Consider the following 23,575-nt stretch of genomic DNA (forward strand, 5'->3'; position numbering starts at 1 on the left):
ATAAAATTTAATATAAAAACAATAATATCATGACCATTAATTTCGATTAAAAGAAATATGAATCATTGATACATAGGAACATGAATAAATTAAAGATTTATAATTGAATGGACCAAAGTTTTATTAGTATATTTTACCATAAAATACCAGATCAAGAAAGATTTACATGTATAAATTTACAAGCATGCCTAAATGAAGATTCATTGGGCTCGGCAGTATGCTAAGTCTCAGCATGGCTTAATCTGACGTTTGGCCCAAACCTCGACGTGCTTTGCCAAGCCTTGAGCAGCGTTTGAAGGAAATGCCACATCCTTCCTTAGACACATCCGAGGAAATGTCCATTTCCCCTTAACACGTCTAAAAGAATGACTTTCCTTCCTAGGCATATGTAAGGGAATGAGATAATGTGGATCTAACAAACATGCTAGACCCAAGATACTTGGACTTGACATTTAGTCAAGTCCAAGGTGATGCAAGTCTAATAAACATCTCAGATCCAAAACACTTGGACTCGATAGTCAGCCAAGTCCATTGCATTTGGACTTAATAGTCATCCAAGTTCAATATAATGTGGGTCTGAGAAATATGTCAGACCTAAGACACTTGGACATAGCAAGTCTGACAAGTCTAGGTAACGACCATCCTCCATTAGCACGTTAAAGGGAATGACTATCTTTCCTTGGTACGCTCAAAGTGAATGATGGTAGTGTGGGGTTTAGCGAACATGCTAGATCTAAAGTACTTGGACTTGACATTTAGCCAAGTCCAAGGTAATGTGAGTTTGGCAAACAAGTCAAACCCAAGACAATTGGATCTGACAGTCCATCATGCTTAAGCAAACATAGGTCTAACAAACATGTCAGACCCAAGGTACTTAGACTTAGCAATTAGCTAAGTTCAAGACAACAACCATGCTCATTTGGCACGTTCAAAGGAATGACCATCCTCCTTTAGCATGTCCAAAGGAATGACCACATCCTTTATTGGCATACTCAAGAGAATGACCATGCTCTCTTGAACACGTCTAAGGGGGATGACCCTCCTCCCTTGAGTGTAGCTTAGAGGAAGAACTTGGCTTCCATAAGTTTAGTTACATCTAACATCTAGGACCCTAATCTTTTTACACCTTTTAGGTGTATAAAAGTCTTCCAAGGACGTACCATATTTTTATCAAACATTAGTATAGATGTAAGAGAGATTTATATCTTTTAAAATGCTATCAGGGTAAAAATTACATTTCAAAGAAGCCATTCTTTTCCACAAAAGAACACAAGATTTATGGATATAAATACACCATGAAACTTTTAAATCAAAGATTCACAATCTTCATTCTCTACTGCACATATATTTTCAGAGTATTTATTTCTAGAATATTATTGCATTTTCTCTTTTAGATACTTATTTAAGCATTGGAGAGTCTCGCCTCCATCGAAAAAAACCTTTTACAAGTACTAGCTACAATTCACCTTGCTTTACTACGCACCAATAATAAGCTATCAACACTTTTGCTTAGAAGAATAGATGAGATTGTTAGAATCAATTGATTAACCCAATTCAAAAACTCTATTCCTAGACTATTTGGATTTCCCAAAACTTCATCAATAATTTAGCGGGTTTTTTTATTTAGAGGTATGATTGCACATTTTATAAGTATACACATACATTGATAAAGTTTCCTAAATTAAAGAGAACACCCCTAATATAAAAAAGGGTTAAAAACTATCACATCAAAAGTAAATGGGATCATGAATAAATCTTCATATATCTTTTCTATTCATGCCATAAAACTAGATTTTAGCAAACAAAATACAAATATTATCATACTAATAACAATTGTTATAGAACACATTGCAATTTGAAAATATCTAAACAATAAATATCATTGTCTCACATCTTCTTATTTATAAAATTCTTATTTTCCTTTAGATTTTTGGATAGACGACTCAAATTATTTTTCTATTCAATAAGTTCATATATTTTTAATATTTATTATATCCTCATATAGCATTCAATTATTCATTAATTTATTCAATTAATCTTTTTATTTAAAATGACATTATATATTTTTTTGTTTTGAAAATATCCTTAAGCTTTCCAAAATATAATTTTAAGTTTTTTGAAAAAATTAAATTTTATTTCTTAAAAATTATGGTTAACTAATTTTGAAGTTTTATCATTTTGTAAACATTTTTGAGAAATGTTGCTATTATATCCTCAATAACTACTCTTGAGCATTTCTAAAATTAAAATTAAAACAATGTTAATTTGGATAAACAATTCAATATATATATATATATATATAGTTGAATTAATTATTTTTTAATGAATGTTTTAAATAATTTTAATTTTAATTAAGACCGTTATTCATGTATATTACAGTTAAACATTTCCACTCTGTTTTTTTCCCTTTTATAATGTATGAAAATCTATATGGAACTTAGGATATTATAAGTTATAACACCATGATATGCGTAATATTGTTTTAATTCTCTCTTGTGCTAATAAAAATAAGTTCTATTATTATTATTATTATTATTATTATTATTATTATTATTATAGGAGTCCTTGTGTGTGGGTTTTGCATCTCGCGAATAAAAAATAAGATTTGATGTTCCGAATTCTTATTTTTATAAATATAAAATTTATTTTATATGCTTTAAAATAAATAACAAAAGAATAACTAAACTATAAGTCTATAACTCATATTTTACACTAAAAATTATTAAAAGTAGTTACGATGTCGTTTAACAGAATCACAAATTGTTGTTAAACCTTCAAAACAGCAATCTCTGCTCCATAGGCAGTCCCTAAAACCCACACAAATGGGTTCTCTCTGCAGGGCATCAAAAACCCTAAAATCACAAAAATACCTCTCTCTACTACACACATATTCCAATCTCCCTCCATTCTCTTCTGCATTCACATTAAACGACAGCCGTCTTGGAGTAGCCCATGACTTCTGCTCCAATTCGCGCCAAAACAGCATCGATTTGGCCCAGTACTCACCTGAGAGAATCAGAAACTTCTCTATTATTGCTCATGTTGACCATGGAAAGTCAACTCTTGCTGACCGGCTTTTGGAGCTCACTGGGACTATTAAAAGAGGGCATGGCCAGCCTCAGTACCTCGATAAACTGCAGGTTTCTTCTTATTGGTTTAGTGCTGTTTTAAGTGAAGTATGAATTGGGTTTTTGTTAGATTTTGTTTTTGCATCTAAAGTCTTAGTCTTTACTTAGGACCCCATTTATGAATTGTGCTGTTTTTGTAAGTAGTTTTTAGGAACCAATTTAGTAAATTAATTTTTTATTTTTTATTTTAATGGGTTTTCATGCTGCGCATTCCTTGTTTTGAGAGAAACAAGAATTATGGATTTTTCTGTTACTTTCAAGCATTATTTTTCAGGACCCTATTTAGTAGTGATGTTGATTTGATGGGTTGTGTTATAGACGAAGTGATAATTGTTGTTAAATGTCAGCTAGAAAAAAAAGAGAAAAGGAAATGTGGGCGTGTATGTGATGGAATTTTTGATTCTCTTAGGTGGAGAGAGAAAGGGGAATAACAGTTAAAGCACAGACAGCTACTATGTTCTACAAGTGCATCCATAATGGCGCAAACATTAAGGATGCAGACAAAGCACCGACATATCTACTAAAATTTAATTGACACTCCTGGTCATGTCGATTTTTAGTTATGAAGTATCCAGATCCTTGGCTGCTTGCCAGGGTGCACTTTTGGTTGTTGATGCTGTGCAAGGTGTTCAGGCTCAAACCGTGGCTAATTTCTATCTTGCTTTTGAATCTAACCTTGCTATAATACCTGTCATTAACAAAATTGACCAGCCAACTGCTGATCCTGAACGCGTCAAAGCTCAACTAAAATCAATGTTTGATCTTGAACCCAGTGATTGTCTTTTGACATCTGCCAAAACAGGGCTGGGCCTTGAGCAAGTTCTTCCCAGTGTAATAGATCGGATACCTCCTCCTTCTGGGAATACTAGTTCACCTTTGCGTATGCTTTTGTTGGATTCTTACTATGATGAATACAAGGGAGTGATTTGCCATGTTGCCATTGTGGATGGTGTGCTGCGCAAAGGCGATAAGATTTCATCTGCAGCAACTGGTCATACATATGAAGTTGCAGATATAGGGATCATGCATCCTGAACTAACTCCAACTGGAGTTCTTCTAACTGGACAAGTGGGGTATATTGTTAGTGGCATGAGATCAACCAAAGAAGCACGTGTTGGAGACACCCTACATCATAGTCGATTCAGTGTAGAACCTCTACCAGGTATGTCCAGTCCAATTCTTTATTTTTTTCCTTGAACTGATGCTTACTGATCTTTTTGAACCACAGCTAGAAACTTTAAGCAAGCTCCTGTCTCACTTATTTATGTTAATAGGTTTCAATTGAAGCCTTTGCCAAACTCTTAGTATCTTAACAAATCCATGATGATAACCTTTACAAAACTATTTGTTTCATAGACAGAGACTTGGAGAATTCACCATCTGCTAGTATGATAGTGCCTGCATGATTTTAGACAGCTCTATTTTATTAGAAAATCTAGTTTGTAGATCACTTTATGTGAGGTAAGGGAGACAAAGTAACATTAACATACACTTGTATGTAAATACAGTGTGAGATCTTGTCCTGTCACCAGATAATTGGTAAGATAGAAATTTGCAGCATTACAAGTTACTTTAAAGCACAAGAAAACCATGGCAGTTGATGTGTATGTTTGAGTTTGAGACACCACATATTGGTTTCATTCTTGTAGTAGACATGTATGGGAATTTGTGCAATTTATGGCGCTGCTGAAATTCAAATTCTGTCATGTCTATTCTAAATCCTAATATCCTTTCTTTGTGTATTCTTTTCGAATAATGTAGGTTTTAAGCCTGCAAAACATATGGTGTTTTCTGGTCTCTATCCAGCAGATGGATCTGATTTTGATGCACTAAACCATGCTATAGAGAGACTGACATGCAATGATGCCAGTGTCTCTGTTACAAAAGAGAGCAGTTCTGCACTTGGTCTGGGTTTTAGGTGGGCTTCCACCGTCGACTGGTAGCTTTTTAACTACTTAAACCATGGTGTTTCCTTAGTTTCATCATTATGATTATTGATTCTTATCTGCAGATGTGGTTTCTTAGGTTTACTTCACATGGATGTTTTCCATCAGCGTCTTGAACAAGTGAGGATTCCATCTGTTCTGTCTCTACATTAGACAATTGAAGTTGGCATAAAACTATTCTCACTGAACATATGCATTGCCTCAGAGCAAAATGTTTGGAAAATTGTTCTCATAATACAATATCCAATTATAAATGGTAACAGGAACATGGAGCTCATGTCATTTCTACAGTTCCAACTGTTCCGTATATTTTTGAGTATTCTGATGGAAGGTATGCTTTCTGATCTTACCTCTGTAATTTTTCTTTCACACATGCATATTGAACAATATACTTGTTGACTTTGCTAGCAAAGCACAAGTTCAGAATCCAGCTATGTTACCCTCTAACCCCAATAAACGAGTTACAGCTAGCTGGGAGCCTACAGTCATAGCTACAATTATTATCCCTAGTGAGTAAGTTCTCATAATCCCCTTGCACAATTACTTATTATTCCATATCATCTAAAGTACTTATTCATTACGCTGTCACTGGATTGAGTAAGGTATGTGGGGCCAGTTATTACCCTTTGCTCTGAACGGAGAGGGCAGCAGTTGGAGTATTCATTTGTGGACAGGTAATTTTCTGGGCTTGACAAACTTTAGTAGTGGATTATCATGGGCAGTCACAGTACTGTATAGAGTTTGGAGTGATTACTGTGCTATACTGCATGTTTACCATGTAGAATGTGAAGTTGCTTACTGTTTTCTATTGCATGTTTTCATTTCATAAGCTGATCCACCATTCACATTATTGATCCTTTATGCGCAGCCAACGGGCCTTTATGAAGTATCGACTACCCTTGAGGGAAATTGTTGTTGATTTTTACAATGAGCTAAAGAGTATCACATCAGGATATGCATCATTTGACTATGAGGATTCAGAGTATGTATTCTCTTTCTCTCTCTAACACATGCACTCGTGCGCTCATGCATGCATAAGTGCTCATGCCTGCTGAGACACAGAATTTTTTCATACTAAATATTGATGCCCACCAAATAGATGTGATTTGATGGTTGGTGACTTGGTGTTCCAAAAGAAGTTCTGTGACTTTTTCTATCTCTTGTTATTTGTCAAAATAACTGATTTCGGTTACTAAAGTATATTTCCTTTGTGATTCAACCATTACCAGGGAATCAGTGAATGCAAAATGTCTTCTATGTGTTCTATTTTATGGTTATAACACTGGCCACCTAATATTTGGATTCTTATAACAACAATATAGGTGATTGAAACGACAGAGATAGAAGGAGTGATTTCCAACTTTATTGTGCAACTTTGGGACTATCTTCCTTTTCTTATCTTTTGATTGGTGTCATCAACAGTTATCAAGAATCTGATTTGGTGAAACTTGACATTGTCTTAAATGGACAATCAGTCGATGCTATGGCAACTATCGTTCATAAACTGAAGGCACAACGTGTGGGTCGGGAACTAGTGGAGAAACTGAAGAAATTTATAGACAGGTATTTAATCTAATTTAACTTTGTGGGTATGGTGCTGTAGTTTCTTCTTTACTGACCATTTTCAGATAATCTTATTTTAAACAGGCAAATGTTTGAGATAACAATCCAAGCTGCAATTGGAGCAAAAGTTATTGCAAGGGAGACGTAAGTCATCTGTGCCATTGCTACCTGTTGTTAAGTTTTTTCTTTTCAGTTCCTGCTAATCTCTGTTCATGATAAAACTAGTATTTGAAATAACATTTCTGTGGTACTTAGTTCTGAAGCGGTTAATTGATTTTTTTCTCTCCCTGTTTGCAAATCAGTAGATATTGCAGTGACTATTTTAATATCAGCATTATTTAATATTCACCGCTCAACCAAACCTCTCCATATTGCTCCTTAGGATTTCGGCCATGCGAAAGAATGTCCTTGCAAAGTGTTATGGTGGGGATGTTACTCGAAAGAGAAAGCTATTGGAAAAACAAAAGGAAGGAAAAAAGCGAATGAAGCGCATTGGTTCTGTAGACATACCTCAGGAGGCTTTCCATGAACTGTTGAGAGTGTCGTAGTGCAAAATGTCAAATATGGCCATAGCACAAATCACTGATAAGATCAAATGGTTTTGGTTGACAGTTGGTGTTTGGGGATCCTTTTAATAACAAAGCTATATCTTGCTAGTCTTTCTAGAGAACCACGGTTTTGATGCAGGCAGCCTTTTCAATTCTAGCGGAACAAACTTATTTGTAAAATGAATGGTGTATCTTCAGCCAAATTCATGCATAATAAAAATCTCAAATGTCCCATGAGTATGATGTAGGTAAACTCACCATTCATTTTTTATTCTTTGGTGAAACTGGTATTTCTCGCTACCTTTATTGTACAAATTTCTTAAAACTAGTTATTTATTTGTTGCTGAAACATAAACAGTTCTGTTTTTTTGATTTCCATGCCATCCGTTCAGTAGCTCATCAACAACAATCGTGTGAGCTGGCCTTTCATATTATGTTTTTTTTGGAGATTTTTGAGATTTAAGGGAGGGAAATAGAGAAGAGAAAGGGAGAAATATTGCTGCTAAATGATCCCCTCTCCCTAACTGGAGGTGTCTATATTATTCATTCTAGAATTGTTAATCAGTGAACTGTGAATCTCGTTGAAGTTAATGAGCTTTGCAATTTGTCAGTCCTCGATGTGGGATTACGATGATCCAGAAATAAAGTGTGGATGTAATTTGAAGACACCCAGATGGACATCGTGGACAAATGATAGCCCAGGTATGAGGAAAAAGCTGTGGCTTCTTTAAGTTTATTGATCCTCCAGACCATACAGATTTATTGTCGGGTTAAAAAGGTCTGATAGGGAGAGCTACATGTTTTTTGTAAAAATCTAACAATTAATAAAAACCAAAAGTGATTAAAAGACATACCCGGAAAGACCTCGGTGATTGAGAATAAGACTATGGATAATAAAATATCTCTAACTAAAACGCTTTTGTCTCATTGATGTGTTAAATGTTTTTTAGAATTATTTTCCAAACTATTTGATTCTAAGACTACATTCTATCATTATTTCAAAGAAAAAGTTTAAATTAAAAAAAATAACATCAATGATGATTTTGTTGCGATTGAATTTAAAAACTTCGTAATAATATAATGCTTTTAAAAACTTAAAAATAATATAATGCTTTTGCATTGCTTCAAAAAACAATTTTTTAATTTTATTAGTCCATTCTAACATGTCAGCATTGAAACCTCATAACCTAATCCTTTACCTAACCCATGTTTCAAATTAAACTATATATAAACTGATTTTAATGTGATCTAATTAATTTAGCAAGTTTAGAAGCTACTCAAATGACTAGTAAAACTTAGTTTGATTTTAAAAAATTCAAGATATTTTTTTTTTTTTAGTATTGAGAAAATGATATCTTGAATCAATTTGGGTTAACTTGTTAATTTTATGACTCGGTTCATAAATCTGATAGGGTTTGATAACTTTATTTTTTTCAAACTAATTTTTATTTAAAAATTTATTTGATTTTTTGACATTTTTATTATAGATGATTAAGTTTACGGGCCCTTGTTGAATAATGTTAGCGTATGCAGATGGGAAATACACTTGAAGGCATGGGGATTTTAAAAAAGGAAGTCTAATGATTTCTCCATATTTGTAGAGCATAAAATAGCCTTATATTTATAAAATATGTATCTTAATTACTCTTTCATTTTGACTTATAAGAAAAATTAATCCTTTTAATATTATTGTCCCTTTCAAAATAATAGTAAGAAACAAAATAATAATATGAAAACAGATAGGGGTTTGAAATTGACCCTTCAATACTGATAAAACTGGACGGAGGCTGCTGGAACGAGACTTCTTGGCCAAGGGGCGCCACATGCAACTCCCACATGGGTGTTGCGTGTCTATCACGAGAGTTAGATTTTGGATTTTTTATATAAAAGATTTATTTTTAAATTTTCGCAATTATCCCAAGAAAACTTTCTTTAAATCATAGTTATCATACTCCCAATTTGAAGATTAACCTGATTTAAAAAATCAGGTTTTAGGTTAGATATGTTAGCTTAAATCAATTCAAATTAATTAAAAAAAAAATTTAAAAATTAAAATTTTAATATTTCATATGAAAAAATTAAGAAATAATCCATATAAATATAATTTAGATATATTATAAATAATGAAATTTACAAGATTTTTTTTTTAAAAAAATTTATCTTATATTGAAAAGATACTATATTAGTATATGATCCTTTTAAATTGAAGTATTTAAACAAATAAGTTTTTTTAATTCCACATAAAAAAAACATAATTTTTTTTTAAACATTAAGTAAATATATTAAAGAGTTTCAAATCTCACATTAAAAAAATATTTTTTTTCTTATAAACATTAAGTATATATATTAAAAGGTTTTAAATTCTATATTGAAAAAATAAAATATTCTTCTAATATTTATATAGCCAACTTTGAAAAGAGTTAACAATGAAATAAAAAAATATATAAAAAAATGGGTTTTTGACTAGGAAAAAAACATATATTTTTTTAAAAAAGTTTTATATGGGTTTTGTCGGGTTACCTAGATCAATTAGGTTTCGCCATATTTTTTCTTATTTTAATTTTTTATTTTATCTAACTGGTTTAGTTACCAGATTAACTTAATTTTAAATTAGCCCATTAAACTAGTCGAGGTTTAATAAATATACTTTAAATAAATGCATCGTATCTTGACAAGAATAACTCTGATCTAATTATTCTTTATTCCAAGTTTTTTTCTAATTTTAGCTTTATACCCATTTGACCAGGGAGACCATCTATGCTGGACACCTTAAGATCACAGTCATATATAAGAGCACGAATAAAAATAGAAAAAAAATATATTATCTCTATCTAAATAGTGCTGCATGTGGCGTGGATAATACAACAGCTCAGGCCAGAAGTAATTTTGACTCCGAAGTTCAAGATTTATTAATTATCCCAGTGAACGGATGACAATTCGAGCGAGCACTTTTAGCATCCAACAGGTATATAGTTCAGGTGTTGCTGGTTCGAAATCTAGACATTAATCCCCTTCGTATTAAAAATAATTCAGCTTTGCCAAGAAAAATAAAAATGGCGAAGGTAACTGTGTTGCTTTGTTTTTGCATTCTAGCAGCCTTTGGTTCTGTTAATGCCCACACAGAAAAGAAAAAGGTTGGTATCTATGAGCTTAAGAGAGGAGATATGTCCTTGAAGTTTACCAATTGGGGGGCAACTCTTGTCTCCTTCGTTCTCCCTGACAAAAATGGTAGCCATTGTTACTGACCTTCTGTTCATCTCAATCATGTTCTTGTTTATGGCCTTTGGGTAAAATTAGAGGCTCCGTTTCCTCTCTTTTAAATGTTTGTCCTCTTTTTCACTCTTTAATTTCTCTGGTGTGTCACAGGAAAGCTGATTGATATTGTTCTTGGATACGACACAATTAAGCAGTACAAGGTAGGGTTTCGCATCTTCATTAATTTGTAGCTACCTTTGTTTTTGAAAGAAAGGAGGAGATTTGAGAGAGATCCGAAGACAAATCATTGGGCTTGGACATAAATTGTTTCATTACATACGGTTTATGTTGTGTCCTAATGGGTTTTATATCCACTGATTCTTCATCTTCTTCTGACAGAGAGTTTGGTAAATAAATTTGTGCAGAACGATACAACATATTTTGGAGCCATTGTTGGACGGGTCGCTAACAGGATTAAGGGTGCTCAATTTAAGCTCCATGGACACACATTCAAGCTAGTTCCTAATGAAGGGAAAAACATGCTTCATGGTGGTCCAAAGGGATATGCTGATGTTGTTTGGGAAGTGACCAAGTATCAGAACAAGGGTCATAAACCTCACATTGTTTTCAGCTATCACAGTTTTGACGGGGAAGAAGGTGCCTGAATTTCTGTCTCACTGCATTTCTTTAAGATATATAAAGATTTACTCCATGTCAATATCATCATCTTAATTTGTTTTCCAAGAAAAAATGGTGAAGATTGCTCGTTCTCCTTCTTTGGAAACTCTGCAGGATTTCCTGGAGAGATCCTAGTCACTGTCAGGTATACTCTCCTTGCAGAGAACCAAGTGACTGTTGTAATGAAAGCCAAGAATATTGGTAACAAGGCAACCCCTGTAAATATTGCCAACCATGCTTACTGGAACCTGGGAGGCCATAACAGTGGCGACATCTTGTCTGAAAAGATTCAGATTTTTGCATCCAATTACACACCTGTTGATAGCGACCTTATTCCAACTGGAAAGATCGAAGCCGTGAAGGGAACTCCATTTGATTTCCTCAAACCCAGGGTCATTGGAAGCAGGACCAGGCAACTTCCTAAAGGTTATGATATCAACTATGCTCTCGACGGAGTTCATGGTGGCAAGATTAGGAAAGCAGCAGTGTTGCAAGACGAGAGGTCGGGAATTGAAATGGAGCTCTCGACAAACGCGCCTGGGTTGCAATTCTACACTGGCAACATGATCAAGGATGTGAAGGGAAAGGATGGATTTGTGTACAAGGCTCATGCAGCTCTATGCTTGGAGACTCAATGGTATCCTGACTATGTTAATCAACCCGACTTCCCTCAATCTATTGTGGAGCCTCGAAAGAATTACAAACATGTAATGTTGTACAAATTTTCAACACATTAAGGGAATTTAGGAGTTAAATCTTAATATGCTACATGTATACCACAATTTTTTTTTTTTTTTTTAATGTTGTTTATCCAAAGTTCTTATGCAAGCATATATATATATATATCATTTATTTTATCACATAAGATTACTCCTCCACTATCTATAAGATTCACACCTCAACATTTATCAATTGAGATTTTTGAAATTGAACTTCAAAATTTTATTTGTAAATCCATTTTTTTTTCTCTCCTTATGGTGTGTTTTTAATAATGCTTGGATCAATTAAGAAGATTTTGTACAATACAGATTAACAATATTAGAGTAGTGATATGTAAAGCAACCTATAAAAAAAAATAACAACAATTAGAAAAAAAAAGTTTTTGAGAAAATTATAATGATTTAAACTAAAACAAACATATGTTTTTAATTAAAAAAAACTCAAATGTTCTCTATTCAAGGATTTCTTTTTAATATTTATGAAAATACTTTTTTTTTATTCGAAACATTGTTTTCTAAGTAAAACACTTATTATGATTTTGAAAGTATGTATCAATTAGGAAATTAAAAAAATCATGAAGCTATTGTCTCACCACAATCATATGAAAAAAAATATAAGAATAATAAATTTGAAAATTTCTATAAAATAATTACAATAAACAAATTAAGAAAGATTTACAATAAGAAAAATTAAGAAAACTTTTATATTTTATTCTCATTCAATATTAATAAGTAAGTTATTTTAAAAATTCTACATATTAGGCTAGTACATAAATATTCATCAAGAGTTCAATAATATCATCACAAAAAATCCTCTTTAAAATGAAGGCATAAATTTTACTTCCAGCATGTTTTTAAAATAAAATGCAACGACAGATAAACTATATATTTGTTAAAAATTTCAATCATTTGAAATAAGTTTGAAAAGTATATATCTTCAATCTAAAATGCATTTCCTTATCAATTCATCTTTTTATTATTTTAATGAAAAAAATTTAATTTTAATCATGTTTTTTAAATAAAAATCTATCATGAACTTAAAAGCAAGTTTTAATAAAAATATTAAAATAATATCTCAATATTTTATACATGAATGAAGGATAAAATAATTAATTAATGTGATAAAATCATGTAAAAAATTATCATAATATAATAATAGTAAATTATTTTCATTGAATATCCATGAGTAAATGTTTTTTTGCATATAAGGCATATAAAATAATATTATTTAATAACTATAGGAAACTGACTAATAATTTAAATATAATATCAAGTATTTTATTTATAGTGCATTTCATTTAAAATCTCAAAAAAAAAATTAAAATAAAAAGCTATAGACAAAGGTCATGCACATGGCAAAATAAATTAGGCCTGTGCATGTGACCCGATATAAAAAAGAAGTGGTGTGGATGGATATACAAGGCTAGGTCGGCGCACCTAGAAATACTTATTTTTTTATGTTTAAGGATAAACAATGAGTTTTTTTAAAAAGAATATCACACATAATGTGTTGTTTGCTTGTTAAAATTTTATCCACTAGAGAGGTGGTTGGAAAGTTAGACCAAGAATTTTTTGATTTAGAAAAATATTTTCCACCTATATTTCACAAAATAAACACCTATGAATTTTAATAAAGCACTTTATAGCCTAAAAAACACTCATAAATTGGTAAAAAACACAAAAATAAAAAAATTCTTCATTTATCTCGATCTATGTTTTTTGGTAAGATGGAATCTAAAAAACACCTCAATAAAAATTCTCTAATTAAAAGAAACCCAATGACACCAAAATTAATTTTTTTGGTGATTGGAATGTGGAAGCCAACCACTTTCTCTTTTCTTTTCTATTTTGTAGTGACTTTTTCTCTCCTCTCAAAATTTAAAGAGAAAAACATAAAATAAATTAAGTTTAAGACCGAAACATTAAATTCTAAAAAAGGACCAAAACTAAAAAAGATATAAAAAAAGAAAGGTACTTTTCTATGCCTCATTAACAGTTAAAAACAAATGCTTCTTTGTTTATGCATTAAATTTGGTTCATATTGTTTTAATTTTTAAAATCGGTAACATTAATTTCAATTCTACAAGATTGAGCATCAATATGAAGTTGGGATATTTTTTGAAATTACAAATATGATGTATAGCACGACGTAAAAGGAATTGTAAGGTTTAAAATCCTATGAAATTAGTTTATTTTTTGTTAGATATCAATTAAAATTCTAGTGTAATTATAAATCCTTAATAAAAAAGGATTTTTTTATATTAATTAATTAATTAGAATCCTTGATAAAGCCATTATCCAGATTATGAGATGGAGATAACCTATTAAAAAAAAATTCAATGTTAGAAGACCCGTGATCCGGGTCATGATATCAAGATAACCTTTTATAAAAAAAAAATTAAAAAAAAATAGCATGATTTAACTAAGGTTAAAATGCTAAAATATATGTCCCTAGTCATGAGACAAAGATATTCTCATAAAAAATAAATTAAAATAGATTATGAAGTTCAATTCACAACCGATCCAATTTAAATGATAAAATTGGAAAAATTTTCAATTAAAAAAAACAATACAAGTTAACTCAAGTTAACTCGTAAAACACTATTCTTGGGTTATAAGGCTGGAATAACCTAATAGAAAGCAAATAAAACAAATCATGAAGACTAATTTCCAATTAAACCATTATTAAAAGATGAAATTAAAAAAAAATAATTAAAAAAAAACCTGAGTCAATCATGTTAACTCAAAAGTTATGTCCAAGTTGTTAAAGATAATAACAATAAAGTAAATGGGAGAGAATATATATTTTAACTAGTTAAGTGAGTTGATCTATATCGAGTTGCTTCATTTATGAAGTTAGAAAAAAGATTCAAATTTTCATGTTGCTAATAATTTTTATGTTCATATTAATGTTGGTAAGTTAAATAATATATTGAGTACCAGTGAACATACAAAAGTTGATAAAGATGAGGATTCAAATTAAACAATGTATTTGAACTAATTTTAGATATAAAATATCATTGTGCAATTAAGATATTTATTGTTATTGTATAATGTATTGTATTTTGTAATTTTATCTAGCGTTTGTTGTTTTATTTGTAGTTTTAATGAGTTGTTGAATAAGTTACAAATGCATATGTTATTATTGCTTAATTAGGCTAGATAAAATTAAATCCAACTCTCTGTAATCAGTTGAAATACACTGTATTCTCACTGACAATCATAAAAATCATTAGAGAATTACAATGAGTTTATGAAAGAATTCAAGAATTTAAACCAACAGATGGATACACCGGCAAATAAAATTCCATTGATGATATTGTATTCACTAACAATCGCTAAAATCATTAGAGAAATATAGAGAGTTTTGGGAATAATTTAGGGAATTTAACCAACAAATAAATTCAACGATGGAAAAACATTATAGTGATGATATTGTACTTAGCAACAAACTCATCAATGGACAATAAAAAATATTAAAGAATTATAGAGAGTTTAAGGAAAAATTCATAGGATTGGATTCAACGAAGAAAATACATATAGATGAAAATTCATCGATGAATTTGAGGGTTTTCAAAAGATTTTATAGATTTTTAAAATGCCCAACAAATTTATTGATTATTGTAAAATATCTTGTCGATGATTTCATTGGTGATGTGTTAATATGTTAAATCACCGACAAACTCATCAAAAGAAAATCTCACCAATGAATTCAGACCTAGATATACAAAGAAATCTCTATCTTTCCCTCATTTCCTTTCAAATTCATAATCTCTCTACTTTCTCTTTTTTATCAAACGATTGATGTTCTCTCTTTTTCTAGAATTGGGTGGTGGGGACTCTCTTTTTTCTTTAGATGATGACACAAACTCTCTCTCTCTCTCTATCCATTACTTAAGGTTTGTAAAAACCCCTCTTTAGATATATTTGAAATTCTTTCAATGGATAAGTACACAATTACAATTTAGACTTATGTTTCAGGTGTTGGTTATGTTTTATTTCTTATCTTTCCCCTAAATATGCTTTTGACTTTTAGGGTATTGGGTTATGTGTTAGAATTGCTTATGATTAGAGGTTAGTATATGGAAACTAATAAAACCATTGACTAAAATACTAATAGAAACAAACGTAAGTTATTATCTTTTAACCATTGAATTCATTTAGAACCAATAATCATAGCAAATTGAAAACCCTTGTCAAATATATATTTAATTTTGATTCTTGTTAAATCCATTGATTAGAGTTAAGCTTTATTGTCGAATGTCACTATATCATCATGTATAGAAAGTTTATTATACCTTTAGGCATCATGTCATGGTAAATTGTTGAATAGTTTGTCCTAAAAAATAGTCAGTCATATCTTAAACTCTTAGATGATTTAAACTAGGCATTTAATAATACCAATAACTTCTATATTTTTTTTGTTTTTTTTACAAGAGTGGTAATTAATAATTAGGAAATTTTTATTAGATTTTTGAATGTTCCAACATTTTTATCATCTTCATGTCCATCATTTTCATTTCAATAAAATTTGAATTAAGGAGACATATTAATTATATTAATGGAATATTTATATATATATATATATATAGTGATATTGTTTTTCTGGTTCTCTTTTCTTCTCATTTTCTAATGCCAATTTTTTAACTATAAATCTTTGTACAAACAAGCCTTGTCACATTTTAAATAATAAGACTCCTAGGCTAAGCTTTCTTATTACTTATAGTCAATGATATATATGCTTCATTGAAGGTTTGTGTTCAGATATGTTCTCATAGGTCTAGGTCTAGATGCAACATGTTATGTTTGTAAATATAAGTTGTTTGTTTTAGTGAATGAACTGTTATTGAGTTTTTTTTTATACTTGATATCCTTGTTATTGTAGGTAAGTTTTGTTGATGATTTGTGATATTTGATTGAGGAAAATGATTTGATTCATTGTATTTAGTTATATGTATTTTTATTTAGATTTTGGGTGGGGTCACATATAAGAGAGTTGCTGCTAATTCTTTTATTTTTTATAAATGAATAGATGCATTAAAATGAAAAACCATAAATCATAGATTAATAATTTAACTGAACATGCTTAATTGTTTAGTTATATTGTTTAGATGCCGAGAAAAAAAATATAGGGTTCAAAATATAGCGGTTGTGCCTTTTTAAGTAGTAGTGTTCGAGAGCCTTCGATGCATTTAGATGTTAATCATGAAGAGGCACTTGATGCACCTGCCAATGACGTAGGTTCATTGAGTATGGATCGTAGTTCTAGCACCTCATCTGCTAGAGATTCTTATTGTAGTAAGTTAATAATAGAATGGAAATCGAATTTAACCATTTAAGAAAATTTGTTTTCTTCAAACATTACATTAAATTAATGACCATGTGCTTATATAATTTGAAGTTAATTAATTGATTTTCATGCTCACAAACATAGAAGTTGAGCGAACGATAACATCAATGATGAAAGCGTTGATTAAACTGCTGATGAAAGTGCCTCTAATTTAGTAAAGCCAGCTTAGAGATCATCCATAATAGATGCTTATGGTTGAGGCTTGGTGGGGGAAGTTTAAGGTTGGTGCATATATAATCTATACTTTTAGTTAATATACATTTGTTTTTAAATTAATAAATTAATTATTTTATTCTAATGATTATAAGAAATTTTTTTGGTGGGATGGTGCAAACTCTAACGTTGCCAGACGAGTCTGGAAAAATCATAACACAACTAGATAAGTTTTAACGTGTTAAGTTTATAATTTTTGATAAAATTGTAATTTTTTATCATTATGTTTTTTTAGTTTAACGAACTTTTAAACCAAGTTATGTGATTTCTACTATGACATGCGCACCTACGCTAAGATAAGAATTGAGTCAGATGACTAAGAGTCGAGTTCTTGACATTAGAGGATTTTAGGAGACAATCATGGAGCGAGTTTTCAAATAGAACAAGGAGACTCATAGTTCCATTATCAAGCATGTCAATGTGTCTCTTCCTTTTACTAACCATGTAAAGCTCCTAGTAAGAGCCTACTTTATTTTTAATTAGTTTTCTTAAAATGGTAGTTATTATTTGAAGAACGTTTAACTATTGATTTATTTTACAAACAACATTGCTTGAGTGTGAGCCAACTCTGATGGAGTTATACATGGAAACACGTATACGGAGGGAGGATAAATAAAAAGGGTGCATTAGTTTAGGAACAACCGAGTTGTTTATTGTAAGTAAACTTTGAAAATTTTTTATATTGTTTGGATTAATATTTTTTATCCATATCTTTGAATTTTTTATGTAGGAATAACATAACAGTGACATGTATAGCAAACATAAAAAGGACTCTTCACCCATCTAGAATACGATCTAAAGTTGTGATTGGAAGTTAGAGCAATAGGTGGATATAATAGGAATCAGGTTTATGGTATCTTTATGATTATGGCTTGAGAAATGAGGTAAGATTGTAATGTCTCGATCATAGACATCCCATAATCCAATTAGAGGAAGCCATCACTAGCTGTTGAGGAGTTGGCTGAACATTGAATTGGTGCTTTAAGGACCGAAATGGAGGCTAAGTAAGAAGCAATGAGAGGAGATGATGGCATACTTGTACAGTAATTATCCTGCCCCTTATGGATCTTCAAGAGATTTTTCTCCCCCTCCACTAGCAGTGCTAGCTTCTTATTAATATATATAGACATTTGTAATTGATTTATATAGTTAAATTAATAATACAAAATGTGTTCTTCAATTTAAATTAGTTGTTTACTATTGTTTAATGTCGTTGAATGTTACATTGTTTAATAGCATTTTAAACCAATTAATTGACTAAAACACCAACGAAATCACCGATGGACATAAAAAAACGTTAGTGATTATGTCGATCAAATAAGATCATTTTTCTTAAAGAATTACAAAGAGTTGTGAATTGTTTTGATATAAACTGATAGATTCACCAACAAAACATGTCGGTCAATCCGTTAGTGACACATAATATATAACCGACGAATTTACTCGTTGATAATCGATCAGTAATATTTACCATTAGATATGCCAACAGACAATGATCAATGTTTATTTTTATAACTGATAACTATAATTTTTCAGTATAAAACTAACTGATAAAATTATTAACAAATAAGACATCAGTGATAAGACACTTGTCGATGACAAGTTTTCATCGGTAAATTCATTAATGATTTTTATATCGATAAAAATACAATAATTTTCTAAGAATTTTTATATTGATAGAATATTTCATTACATGTGTGTATATCAATTTTCTAATTCTAAAATATGAGATTAGATTATAGTATCTTGATTATAAATACCTCATAATCCGAATATTTTGAAGAGTTGGCACGTCGTGAACATGATAGCATTGCTATGGTCAAGAGTTGAAAGCGTGCTTACACAAGATCCAGAGAAATATCGCAAAGCACTAGACGCCTATCATAACAAGGGCACAATTCTTGGAGAGATGAAAATGACGGGCCCATTAAGTTCATGAAAGGCCATGGACGAGCTTCTAAAGAAATGTCCAATCTGTGACTCGGGCATGCCGAAACTGAGCACCCTTTGGGCCAAGCATGCATGGTCTCCTTTTCAACACCACAGGCTATCGTCGAAACGCTCTATCTTTATTTTCTATTTCACACGTTCAACTCCAATGAGCAACCATAAATATCTCTTATATAATTAAGTACTCGTATCTTCAGATAAAAGACCGAGCCTGTTTCATATTCTGCGTGGAGAAGATGGCCAAGTTTTCAGCGTCGTTTTGTTTAACCCTACTGGTAATTTCTGGGTGTGCCTGTATTGACTCGGCAATGGGGGGGGGGAGATTGGGATATACGAGCTCAAGAAGGGTAATCTAAGCATGAAGCTTACCAATTATGGTGCCCGTATCATCTCCCTTGTTCTCCCTGATAAAAATGGTATGTTGTCTTCTTCGATCCATTTTGTGAATTCAATCTCTTGGGATTTCCTGTTTGTTATTATATAAATAGCATCTCAAGTTCAAGAATACGAGTTCTTGTGCTGCTAACGTCTGCTTGTTGACGAACACTTGACAGGAAAGCTAGGTGATGTTGCTCTTGGCTTTGATACTATTGAGGAATTCATGGTGAGGATTTTCTCTCTTTAATTTGTTTTTTCATGTTTTAGTTTTCTGTTTATGAAAGAAGGGATCATTTCGCATTATTTCTTGTGCAAAATGATTCCCATAGGAATGGCCTCTGTCTTTCCGTTTGTGTCTCTCTCAAGTCTCGAGGACATTCAAGCACATGGTGCTGCTCATGCAGGACTCCCGCTGCAGTGATATACAGTATTCCACTACACCTGCACCCACATCCTTTGTTAAATAATATATTTAATATTATTTTATATGTCAATGATGATAGGATAATATATTTAATTTAACTTATATATAATCTTTTTATATTTAGATTAATTTAAACACTTTAAAATAAATAAATTAATGAAAATTCCAGCCTTCTTCTCTTTTATATTTATATTTCTTTTATATTATTCTGAATTAATTTCACAACCCTAGCTAATAGACAAATGTGTTGCAGCTAAATCTGCCGCATATTTTGCAGTGCCTTTGCCAAAATGCGAAGGCACCCTTTTTTAAATGCCTTTCCCTTCGGCATAAAGACAAATTTTGGCCTATGACTTTTCCAACGTAATTAATTATAAGACCATGAGCATTCACCTTGATATTTCAAATTCCACTTTGTTTATATATATATTGGAAAATTAATAATGTGTTTGGTATTGTAAAATATTTTTTTTATATTAGTATATTAAAATTATATAAAAAAAATATTTTAAAAAATATTAATTTAATGTTTTAAGGTAAAAAATAATTTGAAAAGCACTTTAAAATAAATAAAAAATTATTATGGTAAATTTTGTTTTTAAAAATTATTTTTTACCTCAAAAATCATTAAATTAATTTTTTAAGTGTTTTTATATGATTTTAATGCACTAATGTAAAAATTAAAAAACATAAAAAAAACTAACATTTTCATATATTATTAATTAAAACTAATTTTAAAAAATACATTACATATTATCATAATATGAAAGATTAATTAATTACGTATTGTAGGGGGAAAGAAGAACACAGAAGGGCAGCGTCCTGCAAGAACTAGGAAACAAATTCCTAACAAAAACCTATATATACATTGAGGGAACTTCTGTTATTGTTTTTCTTTTCAGCATTTCAATCCTTTCAAAAAGTAAACAAAAAAACTGTTTATTTGAGACTACTTAGAATAGGGTTTTAAGTTCTAGATTATAAATTAATTAGAGAAGATTAACATGTAAGAAAAATAGCATGACCCATTTTATACTTTAATAATTGTTTTGTTCTTCTTAACAAATGTTTCGTCTTTCAAATAATTGTTTTCTGCATTAATCTACGAAAAAAGAAAGAAAAAAAAAAAGCCTTCCTTTGAGGTTTTCTTTATACTTACATGCATGGATTGGAAAAAAAAAAGAAAAGAAAAGAAGTTATTCCAGTTAAATTTCAATCCTTGTTTTATTTATTCAGTTATCTATTATAAAAACAAAAATAACACCCTAAAGAATACATATTAGCATTGCAATCCTGTTTATAGAAATTAATTAATTTTTTTATATATAAAAGGATAGTAATTTCATTAATGACATAAATCAATATAATCCTGTGTATAGAAACACTTAACTCTAGAATATGGAACAATCCCAGGGACTTAGCCTCATATCAAGTCCCTCACATTAAGCCATGATCACTCATGCCTACACAACACAAGCACACAGTACAACAAGGAAAACATCACACGCGGGGGAATGATCTGATTCATGAAGACTTAAAGAAGAATCAATGCATATTTGCTTAATGAATTATAGAAAAATTATGTAAAATTTCGCGGTTCATTTGAAGGAAAAGTAAATTCACATCTGACATGCAGAAGATGTTGTATCTGTAATTGGTGCGTTTCTGTCAGACAATTTATGCTTTGTTTCATGTCAAGTACTAATATTTTTCATTTATAATTTTCCCTTGAATTATACTATGAAATTGATAGACTTTTTGTGCAGAATGCTTCATCACCCTTCGGGGCCACTGTGGGACGGGTTGCCAATAGAATCTCTAATGCTCATTTTACCTTGAATGGAACTGTTTTACAAACTACCTGCTAATTCAGGGAATAACACGATTCATGGTAACCTTCCATCATATTACACCCAGCAAAGTGGAAGCTTAATTTTCTCAGATTGCTTTTCTACCAATTTCATGAGATTTCTTGTTTCTTTCTCAACGAATTGCTTGCTTATGTGGATATGATCAGGCGGGCCTATAGGATTCAGCAAGGTTGTTTGGAAAGTGAAGAAGTACAGCCCAGATGGTCCTGTTCCTTACATTGTCTTTGCTTATCACAGCTTTGATGGTGAACAAGGTAAGAGCATATAGTGTGTATTAATTAAGGCCATAGTTTTAATTTTCCACACCAGAGAGGCTCACATATAACATCTATGATATATCTAAGAGCATGAATGACACACTTAATGTGAAGATTATTTTCATATTCACAGGATTCCCTGGTGATCTCCTTGTAAAAACAACCTACACGCTCCTTGGAGACAACCAACTGCGTATAACAATGGAAGCAAAAGCTCTAAACAAGGCCACACCGGTTTGTCTAGTCAACCATGCCTTTTGGAACCTTGGTGGCCACAATAGCGGCGATATCTTGTCAGAAAAAATTCAGATTTTTGCTTCGCGTTACATTCCTCTTGACAATAAGCTCATTCCTACAGGAGAAATTGTGACAGTGAAAGAAACACCCTATGATTTTCTCAAGCCCAACACCATTGGCAGCAGGATCAACGAACTCCCTAAGGGCTATGACACCAACTACGTACTTGATGGAAGTGGAAACAAGAAGTTGAGGAAAGCAGCAATTGTGCATGACGAGAAGTCTGGAAGAGCAATGGAGATATTAACCAATCAACCTGGTGTGCAGTTATTCACTAGCAACACTTTGAATGTGAAGGGAAAAGGTGGTTTTATGTATAAACCTCATGGAGCTCTATGTCTAGAGACTCAAGGATTTCCTGATTCTGTTAACCATCCCAACTTCCCTTCACAGATTGTGAATCCAGGGAAGTTGTACAAGCATTACATGTTATTCAAGTTCTCTACTTTCTAGATAATTTTCACGACAAAAACACAACAAGTACATTATGTACGTGTTTCGAGACTGCTTTTTCTGTAGTTTCAAAGTTGGAGGATGTCGTTTCTTCTTTCTGTTGTCTGAGGCAATATATTGTTCTAGAAAATGAATGAATAATCGTTGAATAGATTATATTGCTCGTAAGATATTTATTGAAAATAAAGATGATGAGATTTAAATTAAACAATATATTTGAACTGATTTTAGATATAAAATATCATTGTGTAATTAAGATATTTATTGTCATTATATAATGCATTGTACTTTATAATTTTATCTAGTGTTTGTTGTTTTGTTGTAGTTTTAATGAGTTGTTGAATAAGTTGTGAATATAAATGCTATTGTTGCTTAATTAGGCTAAATAAGGATTATATCCAATAAATAAGAAAAATAATTTAAAACTTCACTAATGTCATAGCCAACAAAAATAAAAAAAATATTAAATAACCATTGGTGACTCCATTGTTGATTTAACTTGCCGATAAACTCATTGATGGATGCTAAAATCATTAGAGAATTATAGAGAGTTGGATATAATTTTGTTGGTGATGTTGTAACTCATCAACAATCTCTTCGACAAT

The 23,575-nt window shown here is 31.1% G+C and overlaps 2 protein-coding genes and 2 pseudogenes across 3 annotated transcripts; 3 read left to right on the plus strand and 1 right to left on the minus strand.

Annotated features, from left to right (window-relative positions):
• LOC118054922 (serine/threonine-protein kinase PBL36-like) overlaps positions 1–386 on the minus strand; it is a 5,799-nt pseudogene extending 5,413 nt beyond the window's left edge.
• A 2,392-nt stretch (positions 387–2,778) lies between these two features.
• LOC118029156 (translation factor GUF1 homolog, mitochondrial-like) lies at positions 2,779–7,563 on the plus strand. Its single transcript, XM_035032963.2, is given in 13 exon segments — positions 2,779–3,140; positions 3,538–3,651; positions 3,653–3,682; positions 3,684–4,290; positions 4,890–5,046; positions 5,140–5,194; positions 5,338–5,405; positions 5,483–5,587; positions 5,677–5,748; positions 5,943–6,056; positions 6,497–6,637; positions 6,722–6,781; positions 7,020–7,563. Coding segments are annotated over 13 exon segments (2,007 nt in total). The 5' UTR covers positions 2,779–2,822; the 3' UTR covers positions 7,186–7,563.
• Positions 7,564–10,013: 2,450 nt separating this feature from the next.
• Positions 10,014–11,874, plus strand: LOC118029175 (uncharacterized). Of its 2 annotated transcripts, XM_035032987.2 has the most exons (5): positions 10,014–10,150; positions 10,282–10,413; positions 10,552–10,601; positions 10,806–11,037; positions 11,173–11,874. In XM_035032987.2, the coding sequence occupies exons 2-5, from the start codon at positions 10,350–10,352 to the stop codon at positions 11,793–11,795; spliced, it is 969 nt and encodes a 322-aa protein (XP_034888878.1). In that variant the 5' UTR covers positions 10,014–10,150; positions 10,282–10,349; the 3' UTR covers positions 11,796–11,874. The 2 variants fall into 2 exon arrangements, with proteins under 2 accessions (XP_034888878.1, XP_034888877.1); XM_035032986.2 differs by lacking the exon at positions 10,014–10,150 and having other exon boundaries at positions 10,239–10,413.
• A 7,523-nt stretch (positions 11,875–19,397) lies between these two features.
• Positions 19,398–22,987, plus strand: LOC118029151 (uncharacterized; annotated as a pseudogene).
• The last annotated feature ends 588 nt before the right edge of the window (positions 22,988–23,575 follow it).

Source organism: Populus alba, chromosome 17 (assembly GCF_005239225.2).
Source record: "Populus alba chromosome 17, ASM523922v2, whole genome shotgun sequence".
Classification (NCBI taxonomy): domain Eukaryota; kingdom Viridiplantae; phylum Streptophyta; class Magnoliopsida; order Malpighiales; family Salicaceae; genus Populus; species Populus alba.

What these genes read in the sequence shown, in the direction of transcription:
- LOC118029175 (XM_035032986.2), top strand. Translation starts at nt 10,239, where the DNA reads ATGGCGAAGGTAACTGTGTTGCTTTGTTTTTGCATTCTAGCAGCCTTT. An exon ending in CGTTCTCCCTGACAAAAATG is followed by an intron (nt 10,414 to 10,551) that starts GTAGCCATTGTT and finishes GGTGTGTCACAG; the next exon opens with GAAAGCTGATTGATATTGTT. An exon ending in CAGTTTTGACGGGGAAGAAG is followed by an intron (nt 11,038 to 11,172) that starts GTGCCTGAATTT and finishes GAAACTCTGCAG; the next exon opens with GATTTCCTGGAGAGATCCTA.